This window comes from Thalassophryne amazonica, chromosome 1 (genome assembly GCF_902500255.1).
Source record: "Thalassophryne amazonica chromosome 1, fThaAma1.1, whole genome shotgun sequence".
NCBI lineage: Eukaryota > Metazoa > Chordata > Actinopteri > Batrachoidiformes > Batrachoididae > Thalassophryne > Thalassophryne amazonica.
Window position 1 is genome coordinate 150,022,630 of NC_047103.1, and position 17,714 is coordinate 150,040,343.

The following is a 17,714-nucleotide window of genomic DNA, read 5'->3' on the forward strand; positions in this document are numbered from 1 at the left end:
TGGGCAAATGCTCACATTCGCTGGCGTTTGGCACGTTGGAGAGGTGTTCTCTTCACGGATGATGCGAAGGAGATGTGTTGCACTGCATGAGGCAAATGGTGGTCACACCAGATACTGACTGGTATCCCCCCCCCCCCCAATAAAACAAAACTGCACCTTTCAGTGTGGCCTTTTATTGTGGGCAGTCTAAGGCACACCTGTGCACTAATAATGGTGTCTAATCAGCATCTTGGTATGGCACACCTGTGAGGTGGGATGGATTATCTTAGCAAAGGAGAAGTGCTCACTATCACAGATTTCGACTGGTTTCTGAACAATATTTGAGGGAAATGGTGATATTGTGTATGTGGAGAAAGTTTTAGATCTTTGAGTTCATCTCATACAAAATGGGAGCAAAACCAAAAGTGTTACGTTTATATTTTTGTTGAGTATATAAAAGTGTGAAATTTCCCCTTTTTTCTGTTTTTCATACAATATGATCAAAGGACATAATAAGTGCCCATAGTCTAAGAATCACCCTGGTATTTTCATCAAAGTACCCCCTGGGGAGTGAATGAGCTCATTACAGTGCATCCGGAAAGTATAAACAGCGCTTCACTTTTTCCACATTTTACCTTAGTCTGATTACAAAATAGAGTAAATTCACTTTTTCCACATTTTACCTTAGTCTGATTACAAAATAGAGTAAATTATTTTTTTCCCTCAAAATTCTGCTCGCAACACTCCATAATGACAACATGAAAATGTTTTTTTTTTATTTTTGCAAGTTTATTAGAAATAAAAAACTAAGAAATAACATGTACATAAGTATTCACCCCTTTGCTCAATACTTTGTTGATGCACCTTTGGCAGCAGTTCTTCTTGAAAATGGTAAATGGCATTTTTCCATCTGCATCAGAAGTTCAGAGAAATTTACAATTATGCCGCGATGTCACGTTGCTGCCCTGCAAGGCACTCACTACACACCGGGATTAAGGACCTTGCCCACGGGGTCTTAGTGATTTTCCGGTTTGGCTGGTTTTGAACTGAGGATACTCTGGTCTGAAGCCCAGTGCTTAATCACTAGACCATCACCTCCCCATGATGCTACAAGCTTGGCACACCTATCTTTGGGCAGTTTTGCCTATTCCTCATTACAGCATCTCTCAAGCTCCATCAGGTTGGATGTGGAGTGTCGGTCCACAGCCGTTTTCAGATCTTTCCAGAGATGTTCAATCAGATTCAGGTCTGGGCTCTGGCTGGGCCACTCAAGGACATTCACAGAGTTGTCCTGAAGCCACTCCTTTGATATCTTGGCTGTGTGCTTAGGGTCATTGTCCTGCTGAAAAATGAACAGTCGCCCCAATCTGAGGTCAAGAGCGCTCTGGAGCAGGTTTTCATTCAGGATGGCTCTGTACATTGCTGTATCATGTTTCCCTCAATCCTGACTAGTCTCCCAGTTCCTGATGCTGAAAAACATCCCCACAGCATGATGCTGCCACCACCATGCTTCACGGTAGGGATGGTGCCTGGTTTCCTCCAAATATCACACCTGACATTCATGCCGAAGAGTTCAATCTTTGTCTCATTAGACCAAAGAATTTTGTTTCTCATGGTCTGAGAGTCCTTCAGGTGCCTTTTGCCAAACTCCAGCTTGGCTGCCATGTGCCTTTTACTAAGGAGTGGCTTCTGTCTGGCCACTCTGTCATACAGGCCTGATTGGTGGATTGCTGCAGAGATGGTTGTCCTTCTGGAAAGTTGTCCTCTCCACAGAGGAAATATGGAGCTCTGACAGTGACCATCAGGTTCTTGGTCACCTTCCTGACTATGGTCCTTCTCCCTCGATCGCTCAGTATTTTAGGATTATATTTGCTCATTATGATGATGATGTAATTTTTTTTCTTACAATTATTACTTGATAAATGCATTGATTGAGTATTTATATTCTGAATGTGTATAATGTTTGATGACAAATAGGATGGCTTATCGATGTATGCTATCAAGGGTGCTAATTTTTGTATAACTCAGTCCAACAACCGATGCAACGTCAGTGCTGTGCAGTGAAACGCGCTTCCCCTGACCTTCCTAGGCGGTCTTCCAGGAAAGTACTAATCGGTACCTAGTTAAATGTGTTTAGTTAGTGCTTATTGGTGTTCATGTTAACCAAGGTATTATACATTTAATAAATGCACGGAACACTATTAGCTAAATACAGGTAAATGTTAATGAAGAAAAAAGTGTCCAGAGGAGAAAAAGATTTTTAAAAAAGATAAAATGGCAATCTAAACCCCTCCTCCCAACTCGCGAGTCTTAATTCACCGTTGGTAAAAGCTTATTAATGCAATAACATGGACACAGCAATAAATGATTACTAAACACATTAGTTAACACTTAATTTACTCTTATTGCATGTTCCTGTATTACGTAAAGGCAGTGTACCTTTACTGTGAAGTGTCACCTCAGAAAATAAAATTCTCATGTGGCTAAAACCTGTCATTACACTTCAAGTGCCTCATATGCTTTTCTTTAACATTGAGAGAATGTGTTAAATATGTAAGAATTTTATTTTTTATTCTTCATTTGACTGTGTCATTCTAAAATCTTGGTGGATGGACACTCGGCCCAGCAGTCTGAAGGTCACTGCAAGTGCTTATAATAGTAAAGCTAGGACATGACCCCCCCCCCCCCCCCCAAAAAAAAAATCACATTTTCCCAACCTTAATAGTAGTGGTTTTTACCAGTTACACACTTCATGTTTTCTAAGTAGTTTTGTTTTTCTGTGTGTTTTCCCTTAAAACACAAGTTCAGTCTGCTCCATAAAGAAGAAAATGTTAATTAGATTAGCAGCTGTTACAGCTGAACCTCAGACAACATTTCTTAAGTGGGCCATGACTAATTGATGCAGCAGGATAATTATGTTGAAGGGTTTTATTTTAGTTCTTCTGATGATTGAGTCCATTTGTGGTGAAACAGAACAAGTCATACCTAGAGGACAGTTTCAAAAGAAGAACGAAAAAGTGGTACAGAGGATTTTATTTTATTTAAAAGACCTGAAAGTTCAGCAACAATTTTCCAGAAGGTACATCTGAGATGCGAGCCTAGATTTAATATTTTGGTGAAAGAAAGTACCACTTCATCATCAAGCTGTATAACTGGGGATACAAAATGCAAAACATGCACTATGCACAATTTTTTTTCCAATCACAGCCACAGAAGCCTATAACTCCTTCTGGGTTGTCTGGGTGTCTTGGTGGCTTTCCTCATTCTTCTCCTTGCACAGTCACTCAGTTTTTGAGAACTGTCTACTCCACACAGATTTACCATCAAGTGCCATACTGTTTGTATTTCTTCATAACTGATGTAAATAAAGTTCAAGACATATTCAGTGACTTGGAAATGTTCATGTATCTATCCCCTGATTTGTCTGGAGAATACAGCCAATTAAACTGATTATTTACAGGTATTATACCAAAGGGGCCCATTACTTATGCAACCTATCATCTAAGGATGTGAATCGTACAACTCACGATTCAATTCGATTCATATTCTTGGGGTGACGATTCGATTCAGAATCGATTTTCGATTCAAAGAGCTCTGACAAATAGTTATATTACTTAAAAAATGTTTATGTTTAAGAAAATGCAGCTTTACAAGGTTAATCAAGTGATTCTAGATGTAAATTTACTTATCTGCTTTACTCGTTCGGAGCTGGCTGGCAGTTTAGGAAAGTGCTGGTCAGTAGTCGGCAGATACCGCTGCTCCCCTCTTTTAGCTCTGGGTGATGACGTAGCATGTGGGCTTGCAGATTTGAAGTGTTTCCGAAGTACTTGACTTTCATTTTGCAGATTTTGCACACTGCATAAGTCATGTCAAGCTCCTTCTTACGCAGCAAATAATCAAATCCAAAATTTGCCCAAACATTTGTCTTCAGCAAAGACGGTGCTGGCTGAATTAGCTCTTCGTCCGCCATGCTAAGCTACAGCCACTGAACTCTGCAGCTCACGAGTATTTGAAGCACTGCGGACCCCCACCCCCCGCAGGGACACTGTAGTACGGAAGCCGTTGCCTGACAAACAGTACACGCAGCGAGTAAGCAAGAAAATGTTTAAAAAAATGCTTTTTAAAAATCGATTCTTGGACATTTTGGATCAATTCAGAATCGTAATAAATAAGAATCACGATTCGGACGTGAATCAATTTTTTTCCGACACCCCTACTATCATCTTGGCTTTTATATTTTTTATTAATTTATATCAAGTTATAGATATTTACTTTCAGTTTGAGTCTAAGGAAGATAATTTTAGAAATTTTTATATTGAGAAGCCTGATTTACTTTTTGTATATGAAATGCCATAAACAAATTAAAATGCATGAAATACCAAGGGACTGAATACTTTTGCAAGCCACTGTACCTATTCCAGATGCATATGTGTTTGTGTTTTAAAAGGGAAGTTTGATATTTTTCAACTTGGACTCTATTTTTAGGTTTTTTTGGGGTTGACATTTTGACTGGGGGCAAAAATTTATTTCATTGGCATGGTATTGATTTAGAACGCAAACACAATCACAGCCTAACTGGCTATAAAGTGTGCTTCTACGGGGAAACTAAAAATGCTAGACGTGATTAAACTGCCTCTTGTCGCAGTTGAACAGGCAAAAGCGTCATGCGTGGTGTCTGGTAGCGTGGAGAGGATACACTTTGTAAGATGACAGTTTATAGTTGTCCGATTACCTAACCTCCAGTCGATTTGGTGGCGATGTGCTCCTCTGAGTCATTCCTGCTGAGTGGCCTGATCTGTGACGGTGTTTACTTTCTAAAACAATACTACACCAATTAAACTTTATTTTGTCCAGTGAAAATAGGAACCCAGTGACATATATAAATTGGAGCCCAGGTTGAAAAATGTTGAACTTCCACTTTAAGTGTAAAGATAATGAGCAAAATTAGAATTTTGTATCATGTACTGACACATTGCAAGAAAATATTGTAATATTCCATGTTGATTGTGTCTGGTGTTGTGCTTCTTTTATTTTTCTGGACCTGGTTGTGTTTTATTTTTGTGTCTCTGTTTGGACTATCTCTTTTCTTATAGTCAGAATGAAACTTTTGCTCTGAGAGTGGAAAAAATGTTTTTGGGAGCCACTGAGGAGCTATGTTCTGCTTTTCCTTGCTATGCCCAAGGCAGTTCATTATCAACATCATGAGCTTTGCAGCGATCCACTTTTAGCAGAGCTGATTATGGCCAATTTGGGGAAGGAATTTTCTATTTCTGTCCTTGTTCTTCTTTAGCCCAGTTTATGGCCCACTTCTGTTTTTACATGTACAATCAATATCGGGGGCAGCAGTTAACTTTTTTATTTTTATAATAAAATGTTGTTTTTTTTATTAATATATATGTATACAGTGGATCCAGAAATTATTCAGTGTTTCACTAGATTAAATTCCTTTTTTCCCCCACTTATAGCCATCATTAACTGCCAATACTTCATTAATTTGCTGTCAAATGTCAATATGATACTAGTATTATGTTACATAACTAGACAATTAGGTAACAGCTCAAAAATGGCTTCAATAACACTAACCCAAATCAATATAGGATCGAATTGAATCAAATCAAAATAATTTTGAATCTTAAGAATATGAATCGAATCGATTCTTGAAATTTGAATCGATACCCAGCTCTAGTTGTATTGTCCACAAACATTAGGAACCTCACAGACTGGTGACTGGAGGTGCAGCTGTTGGTGTGCAGGGAGAAGAGTAAAGGGGAAAGAACGCAGCCTTGGGGGGATCCGGTACTGATGGACCGTGTGTTGGAGACGTTCCCTCACAGCATCACATGCTGCCTCCTGTTGGACAGGAAGTCAGTGATCCACCTGCAGGTGGAATCGGGCACGCCAAGCTGAGAGAGCTTGTCCTGCAGCAGGGTCCGGATGATCGTTTTGAAAGCAGAGCTGAAGTCCACAAACACAATCCTGGCATAGGTTCCTGGGGAGTCCAGATGCTGGAGGATGAAGTGGAGACATGTTGACAGCATCATTTACAGACTTGTTGGCTCTGTAGGTAAACCGCAGATGGGCTTTGAGGTGTGTGAGGACAAGGCGAGGACTTCCACAGAGGAATGCTGGAGCTTTGACAGTGACAATTGGGTCCTTGGTCACCTCCCTGACTGAGGTCCTTCTCCCCCCCGATTGCTCAGTTTCGACGGGCGGCCGGCTCAAGGAGGAGTCTTGGTGGATCTTAACTTCTTCCATTTACAGATGATGGAGGCCACTGCGCTTACTGGGACCTTCAAAGCAGCAGAAATGTTTCTGTACCCTTCCCCAGATTTGTGCCTCAAGACAATTCTGTCTCGGAGGTCTACAGGCTGTTCAGACAATAGGCAACTAATCACAGAATGTCTTCACGAAAGCGAGAACTGTTTTTGGACTCAGATGCTACATTCTGGTGAGTGAGGGTGAGTATTTCAGTACATGTAAAAACAGCGAGCGTGGAGCAGAAAGGGAGGATTTTAACCCAAGTGTGGCGCAACATGTTAAGAAAAAACAAAACTCGCTCCACTTTCAGTACCGGTGCAGAACCGACAGTACGATCCTGTTCACACCGTGTGTGCATGTTGACGACAATTATACTGAATTTATGAGATGACATTGATGTCAATTTATCCATTAAGTGTCATCACAGACAAAATAAATCATCAAAATTCCTTTAAAAATGAGAATATACGAGGTCTGTGAGAAAAGTAACGTACCTTTTTTTTTTTTTTTTCAAAAACTATGGATTTGAATCACGTGCATTACATCAGCCAACCTTGAACCCTCGTGCGCATGCATGAGTTTTTTCACGCCTGTCGGTTATGTCATTCGCCTGTGGGCAGGCTTTGAGTGAGGAGTGGTCCACCCCTCCCGTCGGAATTCCTTTGTCTAACAACTTGCTGAGAGACTGGTGCTTTGCTTTATCAGAATTTTTTCAGAACCTGTGAGGCACATTGAAGTGGACACCATTCGAGAAATTCAGCTGGTTTTCGGTGAAAATTTTAATGGCTGATGAGAGATTATACAATACGATACGATACACTTTATTGTCCCCTCAGGGAAATTTGTCTTGGACTCATGCTAGGTGCCTTACAAGAAAAGAGAAAACAAGCAATACAGATAAAACACAACCACATCCATAACAAATTAACATGACAGGAGTCAGGAGAAACACCATAAATATTGCATAATTCCAATTTTAAACATTATTGTTTAACAATTTAATACACATGGGGACGAATGAATTTTTAAATCTATTCAGTCTACTCCGAGGAACTCTGTACCTTCTCCCAGAAGGAAGGAGAGTGTACTCTGCGTGAAGAACATGAACTGAATCCATCAGTATCCTCTGAGCTGCTTTCAAAACAGACTCTTCATAGAGTGAACTGAGGGACTGACATTGTTTCTTTCCGATTATCTTCATTGCATCATCAATTTGTCTGGTAAGTTTCGTTTTAAATTGTACAGAAAGATTGCCGTACCAGGCAGTCATGCCATACCTAACTAGGCTCTCTAACACTGCCTGGTAAAACAACAACATAATTTTCTGATTGACTCCATACAAACGAAGTCTACGAAGGAAATAAAGTCTTTGATGGAATCGGGAGCACAAACTGTCCACATGTGCAGTCCAGCTGAAGGTATTGTCTATGTGCAGCCCCCAAGTACTTGTATGAGTTGACCTGGAGTGTTACTGTCGCTTTAAGGACTTCCCACGGTGCAGGACATCGCGCCGCGCTCTGAGGCACCGTCGTCAGCCTGTTTCGAGCTGAAAACCTCCAAATTTAAGCCTCTGTTGACCCAGGACGTCGTGAGAGAACAGAGAACTTTCAGAAGAGGTCGGGATCAGCAGTTTATCCGGACATTCCACTGTTTAAAGGAGATTTTGTAATGAAAGACGTGCGGACGGATTGGCGCGTCGGCAGGCAGCCGCCACAGGAAAAACACCTCCGTGTTGATAACCATTTGTAAAAACCAGGCGGCTTTTGATGGCTTTCAGTAGAGTGAGTATCTGAGAAATTGTTTAACAGCTGGACATGTTCCAGCTTGTCCTTAAGGCTTCCAACGGAGGTGTTTATCCTGTGGCGGTGCCTGCCGACGCGCCAATCCATCCGCACGTCTTTCATTACAGAATCTCCTTTAAACAGTGGAATGTCCGGATAAACTGCTGATCCCGACCTCTTCTGAAAGTTCTCTGTTCTCTCACGACATCCTGGGTCAACAAAGGCTTAAATTTGGAGGTTTTCAGCTTGAAACAGGCTGATGACGGCGCCTCGGAGCGCGGCGCGACGTCCCGCTCCGTGGGAAGTCCTTAAAGCGACAGTAACACTCCATAATCTCTCATCAGCCATTAAAATTTTCACCGAAAACCAGCTGAATTTCTCGAATGGTGTCCACTTCGATCTGCCTCACAGGTTCTGAAAACATTTTGATAAAGCAAAGTGCCAGTCTCTCAGCAAGTTGTTGGACAAAGGAATTCCGACGGGAGGGGTGGACCAGTGCTCACTCAAAGCCTGCCCACAGGCGAATGTCGTAACCGACAGGCGTGAAAAAACTCTTGCATGCCCACGAGGGTTCAAGCTTGTCTGATGTAATCGCACGTGCTTCAAATCCATATAGTTTTCGAAAAAAATTAAAAGGTCCGATACTTTTCCCACAGACCTCGTATATGAATGGACTGAAGAAAAAAATCATGCATGCGTTACAAATAAACCTGAAGTGGAAAAACTCGTACAGAAGCATAAGTTACGTTCAGCAGGTGAAAACATTGTCCCTTTAGAAGGTGTTATTTTCCAAAGGTATTTTAGATCTTGCACTTAATGTAGTTGTTTATGTTCAAGTGCAAAACATGACTGAGGAGGAAAAAGACTTTTCGTCACACTAAAATGAACTCCAGTCATAATAAAAAATACACGCTGGAAGTGAGTTACCTCTTATTTTATTCTTATTTATTTTCAAAATATGGGGAGTCACATAACCCTGCATTGTTCTGTTCAGTTTATATCAATGTTTGCCTGCACGTCTGTATTTTTCCCTTTATAAGAGTTTGGTGTTTTTTATTTGTTAGACAAAGTTAAAAAAGTTAACATTTTTCCTTAGCAGTTCTGTAATTTCCGAAATGCAACTGAAACAGCCACAAATCAGAAAAAGGTAGGACTATACGTCAATCAATCGTTATTCATTCATGAATTCATCATTCATTCATGATTGATTGATTGACTACATGTAAAATTAATATAGAAATAAAAATGTGCTGTTCCCAATTTCTCCACTCACACCCACTGAAGCCAAAAATTCGTTCCGAGTTGTGTCTTGGTGGCTTCCCTCATTTGTCTCCTTCCAGCATGGACATTTAGTTTTTGAGAACTCCCTGCCTGACAGAGATTTACCATAAAGTACCAAAGTATTTGTATTTTTGAATGACTGATGTAAATGAAGTCTAAGAACTATTCATTGACCTGGAAATGTTCATGTTTCCATCCCCTGATATTACTCAAGAAAACTGGCTGGCCCGACTTTTTTTTTCTTGGAATATGTTGCAAGCCTCAAATGTAGGAATGGATGTATAAAATAAAGCTGACCACACAAAACATGAAATATGTTGGTTTCATACAGTCGGCAGTTAATAATAATAATAATAAATTTTATTTGTACCGCACTTTATATTTGAATGCAAATCTCAAAGTGCACATAAAACAGCAATAAAAGAGATACGATAGGATAAAATTACAATACATCATACATACATTAGTTAAAAACTAGCTATAAGCTTTTCTAAAAAGGAAGGTTTTTAAACCTTCCTTAAAAGCATCCACCGTCTGTGGGGCCCTGAGGTGGTCTGGGAGGGCATTCCACAGGCGGGGAGCAGCAGCCTCGAAGGCCCGGTCCCCCATGGTCTTGAGCCGTGTCCTGGGCGGGAGCAGACGGTGCTGTTGGCCTGACTGGATTCTGCCAGAGGTATGTGGAGTGAGGAGGTCAGTGAGGTAGGTGGGGGCATCACCATGGAGACAGTGGTGGGTGTGCAGAAGGATCTTGTACTCTATACGGAAGTGAATAGGAAGCCAGTGGAGGGTGTGAAGGATGGGGGTGATGTGCTCATGTTTCCGCACCCTCATCAGGACCCTGGAAGCGCTGTTCTGGACATACTGGAGCTTTTGAATGCTCCTGCCAGGGATCCCGATGAGGAGTGCGTTACAATAGTCCAACCTGGAGGAGACAAAGGCATGGACGATCCTCTCCACAGCCGAAAGGGAAAGTGAAGAATGGAGTTTGGAAATATTACGGAGGTGGAAAAAGGAGGTTTTGCAGATGTTATTGACATGACTGTCAAAAGAAAGGTGGGGGTCAAACCTGACCCTGAGATTGGTAACAGAGGGAGAGAGAGGAATGCTGTGGCCAAAAAGAGAAATTGAAGTAATGAGAGAGGAGTGGAGTTGGTGAGGAGTACCGGTTTGAATGGCTTCGTTTTTTGAGCCATTCAGCTGCAGGAAGTTCTGTCTCATCCATGCCCCAATCTCCTCCAGGCAGGAGTTGAGGCGGGAAATAGTGGCAGAGAAAGGAACGGAGGGAGTGATCTTGATGTAAAGCTGTGTGTCGTCAGCATAGCAATGGAAATGGATTCCATGCCTGCCGACGACACCCCCGAGGGGAAGCATGTAAATGGTGAAGAGGGTGGGACCGAGCACGGAGCCCTGGGGGACCCCACAGGTGACAGTGTGGGGGCGAGATTTAGCGTCCCCCAAGACCACATGTTCGGTCCGGTCAGTGAGGTAGGAGTGAAACCAGTGAAGGGCAATGTGGGAGAGACCAATGTGGTGCTGGAGAGGGTGCAGGAGGATGTGATGGTCTATGGTGTCAAACACGGCAGTGAGGTCAAGAAGGATGAGGAGGGAAGTGGAACCAGAGTCAGAGGCCATCAGGAGATCATTGGTCACTCTGATGAGAGCTGTCTCTGTGCTGTGGGAGGGACGAAAACCGGATTGAAATTTCTCATAGAGATTATTGAATTTGAGATGATTGAAGTTGAATGGAAACTACTCTTTCAAGAATTTTGGAGATGAATGGAAGATTACTGATTGGATGGTAATTTGAAAGGGGTACAGGGTCAAGGGTTTGGCAGTTACATAAACAGAAGTCAAAGAAAATGTCAGGATTATTCTTGCCCATAGCTTGGCTTCAAACAGGCATCTTCTAATTGTTACAGTACTCACAGGTCAATTCAGACCTTCTTGGACCACCCTGGATCTGATTAATAGCAGAGTCTTTGTCATTCTGACTGTTCTTCCATCCATTTGAATGATGGGTTTCTGTTTTCTTCCACATCTTTCTGGTTTTGATTGCTATTTTTAAAGCTTTTGGGATCATTTTACCTGAGCAGCCTATTGTTTTCAGAGAGAAATTCACAACAACCAGCATGTCCAATATTTGCTGCCTTCGTCCTATCAGGGCCACCTGTAAGAGTGTAACAAGGGTCAGAAAGAAAAAATGCAAATGCCATTTTTTCGAACAGCCTAATATTACTTTTTCACCACTTTCTGTAAAGTGACACATTTGATACATTTTATTCATGTTTTGATGTGGAATAGAATGTGCAGTGTTCCCAGTGCATTTGTGTGTATGGAAATAAAAGGTATTTTAAGGATTTTGAGCTTTACTCACTTTTTTTAAACATACTTTTATTTTGAATATGACTATAGCTGTTATCCTGAGCGAGAGTGTGTGTGGGTGTGTGTGGGTGGGGTGGGGGGGGCTTTTAATCTGAGGTAAAATTATAGGATCTGAAGGGGTGGGGGTATTTGTTACGTATGTCACAGAGGAGTCAAACAAGCTGTGTCAGTCAAATTATGCTTAACTGAGGAGGATATCTGTAAAAGCACTCAGAATTTTGTTGATCTTGAGCATTAAATATCAAACACAATGTAAAAGACAGCTCAACTAATTCTGCACAATATTAAAATCTGGATGAAAAACTTCATGAATCATGCATTTTTAGACCGTTTTAAACCTGTAAGAGGTCCATTAAAGCCAAACCAGAGTCAAACTTGCATACACAAAACCTCCACATCTGAGATATAATAATGATAATTATTGCTTTGGTATGAAATGTGTTTCAGCTATGTGTGTTTCTTACCAGGAGGAGAATTTAGGCCAGTTTATTCCTCATGTCAGACAACAACATAAGATAATCCATGCGCTATAGATGTGTTAATGTGTTACCTTGTTGCTACTTGAAAAAAATAATCAGCAACATAAAAAAAAAAGGATTAATGCCTTATAAGTGCTGTAATTAATTTATATAAAAGAACGTGTTATTGTGCAGCATGGTGGCTTAGTGGTTGGCACTGTTGCCTCACAGCAAGAAAGTTGTGGGTTCGATTCCCACCTGGAGCTTTTCTGTGTGGAGTTTTCATGTTCTCACTGTGTTTTGTGTGTGTTCTCTCCAGCTGCTCTGGCTTCCTCCCACATCCAAAGACATGCAGGTTAGGTAGATTGGAAACTTTAAATTGTCCGTAGGTGTGCGTGAGGGTGTGAATGTTTCTTTGTCTATATGTGGCCCTGTGACAGACTGGCGTCCTGTCCAGGGTGCACCCTGCCTCACGGCCTATGACTGCTGGGTTAGTCTCCAGACCCCCTGTGACCCTTACTGTGGTAAGCAGTTCAAGATGAGTGAGTGAGTGAGTGAACGTGTTATTTTGAGAGCCATAATTCAGTGACTTGGAAATGTTGATGTATCCACTCTGACTTGTCTAAAGAAAACTGACTGTGAAATAGATACTTTACTTTTGTTATACTAAACATGCCAGTATGGGTGTAATGATGTAAAGTAAATTGTGATGATAGTATCATAAATTGTATCAAAAAAAATTTTTTTTCATTTATTGATATTGTGATACCATGAAAAGTTAACTACTGCGCGGAGGAAATAGTGACCTCTTGCAGAAGAATCATAAATGATTTATAAAATATACAGATAGGGAAAGATAATATCAAGTATTATAATTTATACATTAGAACAGTTTATTTAAATTTAAAACACTCCCCACAGGTTACTTTCTACATAATTATTCGGAACAGTAGCATAATTTTATATTGTGTCATGGAGCTAGTTTATCATTGTACCCCTGCGTGCCAGTACTTAAGTGCTTCATTATTTTTGGAGATTGTTGGCTTTGATAGACAATTCTTTTCACGGCGTTTTAATGTCATACTTTAACAAATTTATATGAGGGAAGCTCACTCATGCTACAGAAAGTCCCAAACAGGAAGTGCTAAATTTTGAGTCCACAGGGAAACAGGAAATGTCAAATGTTGAACACTTCCTGGCATGGGTGGAGCTAGAGTGGAGGCCAGGGTTGCACTGGACTCCCCTGAAATCTGATTGGACACAGATGATTGACATGTCAGGGCACTGCACGTCTGGTTGAAAAGAGCTGATTTTGAAATCAGTGAGTCACGTTGACCGCTAGGTTCCTCCTGTACAGTAGTTGCTGCTGTGTACCACAAAAAGTTGTAATCCATCTTAGTAGAAGAAGAAAAATGTTTGCCTCAGATTTGAACTGAACATGTCATTTGAACCATGGACTAATAATGAGACCAAAGGTATATTGGTGAGTAAATGACCATATTTTATGCCAGAAATGAGGTCCAGGTTTTTAAAAGTGGCTTTAATTCAGGTTCCCTTATATATGCGTGTCTCCAGTGATTTTTAAACGAGCAGGCAGCTGTTGATTAAATAACCTCTTAATTTTTCTGTCTGAAGGACTTAAATAACCTCTTAATTTTGCTCTCTGTGTGACACCAAGATGATGCATTTCACTTAAATACAAATGCCATGGAGTGTGTCTCAAGTATACTCAAAAGTGTTGGAACACTTGGCATTTCATACATTTTAATTTGTTCATGCCATTTCAAATACAAATAAATAAATAAATCTAAAATTATCTTTCTTAAACTCAAACTGAAAGCAAATGTCTACAACTTGATATAAATTAATTAAAAATATAAAATCCAGCTTCCTGATGAAGTGGTGTAGAGGAGGATTTTCTTAAAAAAAAAAAAAACCTGAACAATCAGCTACAATTTGCCAGAAAGTACATTTGAGATGAAAGCCTAGATTTGATGTTTTTGTGAAAGAAACATTTATATTTCTTCATAATTGATGTAAATAAAGTCCAAGACATATTCAGTGACTTGGAAATGTTCATGTTTCCACCCCCTGATTTGTCTAAAGAAAACTGGCAATAAAACTGATTTACAGGGAGTAACAGGTTTTACAGATTTGCTTTGAGTTTGAGGAAGATAATTTTAGAAATTTTTATTCTTTATATTTTTTGTGTGGAAAAAAAAGTCTGAAGGACCTAAATGACATGGTGAGATGCTGAAGAGCTTCACTTGTTCATGCCTGCGACATATACATATTATATGATACGAGCAGCCTGAAATTATATATATATATATATATATATATATATATATATATATATATATATATATATAGCCAAAAAATTAAAATGTGTAATAGCTCAAATGATGCATAAACACATCATGTCACTTTATGGTCATCTTATATCAAATTCATAAAATAAATATTTTGTGGGAGTTTACATTGAACATGTATCAGCTGACGTCCGGGAACACGCACTGATGCCGTACGTTGCTGGATTCACCAAACCACGGAACCGCCTTGGGTCCAGGATCGCCACTCAGGCAGACAGCCAGCTCATCCCACCTCTGGAGAGTAACCACAGGTGGCACTGAGGCGCCTGCATTAACACCCTTCCAGGACCAGTTATTTGTCTGTACCTGTAGAAACCTTCCTGCTATAAGCAAAATTCAGGTTTGAAATGGCTCACTTTAGATTTTGATGACAGGTGTTTTGATGGACCTGTGAGACATGCCCACTGAGACACACCCACACAATCTGTAGGTGCAAGATGGAGAAACGTTGGCTTTTTAAAGCGAAATGGATCATGGCTCCACTGCTCCTTTCCACTTAAAGCCACAGATACATAGGCTGGTCACTTATTTTGTTCCTTTGATCTCAGTTACTGTTAGAATGGTCCAAGCAGAGGGTAACCCCTCTGAATCTGGTCTGCTTGTGGTTTCTTCCTCAAAAGAATACCAGGGGGAGTTTTTCCTAACCACTGTCACCTACGCGCCTGCTTACGGGGGGCTTGGTCAGGTTACCCATGTGAAGCATCTTGGGGTGACTTTGTTGTGATTTGACTCGATATAAATAAATTGAATGAACATTTATTTTATTGGTTCCTGAAAATTGGTATTTTCAGAATTCATTACCTCATATCTCTGGAGTGTTTATAGCTAAAACCTTTTTTTAAAGAACCTACTAGCATACATTATTAAAAGGTGATGTATCAATGGATGGCACAGTACCTCTGTTTGATGTCCCGTGTGATACTAACTCTGGAACCATCAGTATATAGTGATACCCATCTTAGAACAACTAACCTGTTGGTAAACACATTTGTCTGGTTGTACTTTGCTAAACTAGCCACCTAAGAAAACATCGACTCAAACCAATACAAATATTTTTCCTCTCTAAGAGGAAATATACACAGCCCACAACATGACTCGGTGTGTAACAGAGGACATGAATGTAGCATTCATAACCGTCTCTGTTCTTTAGTGCAAAATGAATCAGCCTTTGCATCTACATGGGAGTGCGCCCCTCATGGACATGGCCATGTTGAAACAGTAGCTCAGTAGGAACCTACTTACTCTTCATGAAGAAAAAATGAGGAATCAGTGGTTACTCACCTGTGCACAGCCTATTAGTTGCTAGTTCAGGCTAGCAAGTTTAAAACCCTCATTTTTGTGAAATGGAGCCAAGTCGCACATTTTTGCTTATCACAAGACAAGGGATCGTGGGTCCCCTTCACCAAATAAGCAATAATGTGAAGGGAAACAAAACCATGACCGGCAAGTGCATAGTACAATCTAAAACCTCACCCCTAGATGACACTACATTCTACACACTGTAGCTTTAACATAAATGCTAAAATATGAGAAAATCAACAAAGCAGCTAAACACCGATGCCTAATTGAGGTCTTGGTTATTTGTTCATATCAGCTTCAGTCTGACAGAGGAGTATTTACTGTAGTAAATATAAAGTCTTGAATATTTTAAAATCTCCAAATACACCTTGCAGTGTTAAACTGAAAGGGTTTTTTTTTTCCCAAAAAAATCCTGTTAGTGTTTATCTGCCTTGAAGAAAACTATCTTGTTAAAATCAGATTTTATTTTTTTTATTTTTTGCTGTGTGTTGGCGCCGCCTCCCACCTGTGCGTAAAGACGCATTAAGAAGTGGCACAGCTGATAATCCAGGAGGTGCTTTTGGTCGCAGCTCAGCCTCTCGCTGATGGTGAGGAGAGTAAAGCTGATCCTGTTTTTCTTTTCACTTTTAGTGTTGCTTTTTTAAACTTTGCCTTGAAGATGTGTGCTCTGCTTCCAGCCTGTCAGTGTGTCTGAGAATCCCAGCAAGCTGCTGCTGACATGGTTTATTTGTGCTGGCAAAGAAGAATATTAATAGCATTTCTTTCTTCTCCATGTCAGCTGAGGGCAGGAGGACCGTGAGCTGCGTGTGTCTGGAGACTGATGGACAGCATGTCTCCACAGCAACAGGACAGCCTCGGCCAAGACGGCGGACACCAAGACGGCAAAAGGGTAACACTTAAATTGTTCTATTTACAAAGTTTATTGGGATTGTTTTACAGAATGAAACACGGAACTGTTGCTTCTGAATGACTTTATTGTTTAAAGCTCACAGAAGAACCAGAAGTTTAAAAACAATACAAACATTTTTTAAAAAGTGCAGTTTAAGGCTACAGTTTCAGGAACTATTAAGTCTACTCCTGTGTAGTAGGTTTTGATAGTCGTGTAATGGAGTGTGTCTGTTAAATGGGTGTTTATTCTCAGTTGTTAATTAATAATCACCGACGTTATCATTTAACAAAAATTTAAATGTGTAGGCGTCCACTCAGCCTGAACAATCAACAGTGTTAAGAATAATTTCATTGCAGCTTCATGAATCATGGTCGAGCTTGTAGATCACTGGGATAACAAGTTGGGCTACGAGTACGTAGAGCTGGGTTCACTTTCCAGTCTCATTACGTGGCTACCAGCCTCAGCTGGAGAGCTAACCTGTGATGGACTGGTGTCCCGTCTAGGGGGAGTCTTAGGCTTATCCCTTTCATGAATCTGGGGGTGCACTCCCCATTGGGCCCCAGAGCCTAAATATAACTGGGTGTACATCTTAGAGATTAAGATGTACACCCAGTTATATTAATGATCAATTGATGATATATTTTATACTTAAAAAACCGGATCCTGACATAAGTTTTCTTTCTTGTTGGGGGTTTTTTGTTTTTGTTTTGTTTTGTTTTGCATATGTAATTAGCAAATATTTTGTATGGAGAAACCGGCAGATTGTGATTAGTTCAACTCTTAGATTAGCTAATCTATGGTTATTAACTAATATGCTGTAATATGACGGGGTTATTTTGCATAAATCTTTCAGTTTTTTTGGTATGTACATGCATTTTGAAGGCAGAAGCAAATTGTCGCCGTTCTGTTAAAGTTGAACATTTGGGTTTAGTGCATCATTTTTTTTTTTTTATTCCCCAAAACTCTGAAAGTATAATCAGAGAATCTGATATTTTAATTTAGAAATGTGTCATTC

General features: G+C 40.3%; 1 protein-coding gene across 2 annotated transcripts in view; it reads left to right on the forward strand.

Moving 5' to 3' along the window:
• The window catches only part of LOC117515349 (rho GTPase-activating protein 20-like), a 98,420-nt gene that overhangs the window by 49,908 nt on the left and 30,798 nt on the right, over positions 1–17,714 (forward strand). For both annotated transcript variants that reach the window (XM_034175868.1, XM_034175875.1), the window contains exon 2: positions 16,589–16,699. In XM_034175868.1, coding sequence (XP_034031759.1) covers positions 16,631–16,699 — 69 coding nt within the window. In that variant the 5' untranslated portion in view covers positions 16,589–16,630. The remainder of the gene's footprint in view (positions 1–16,588; positions 16,700–17,714) is intronic.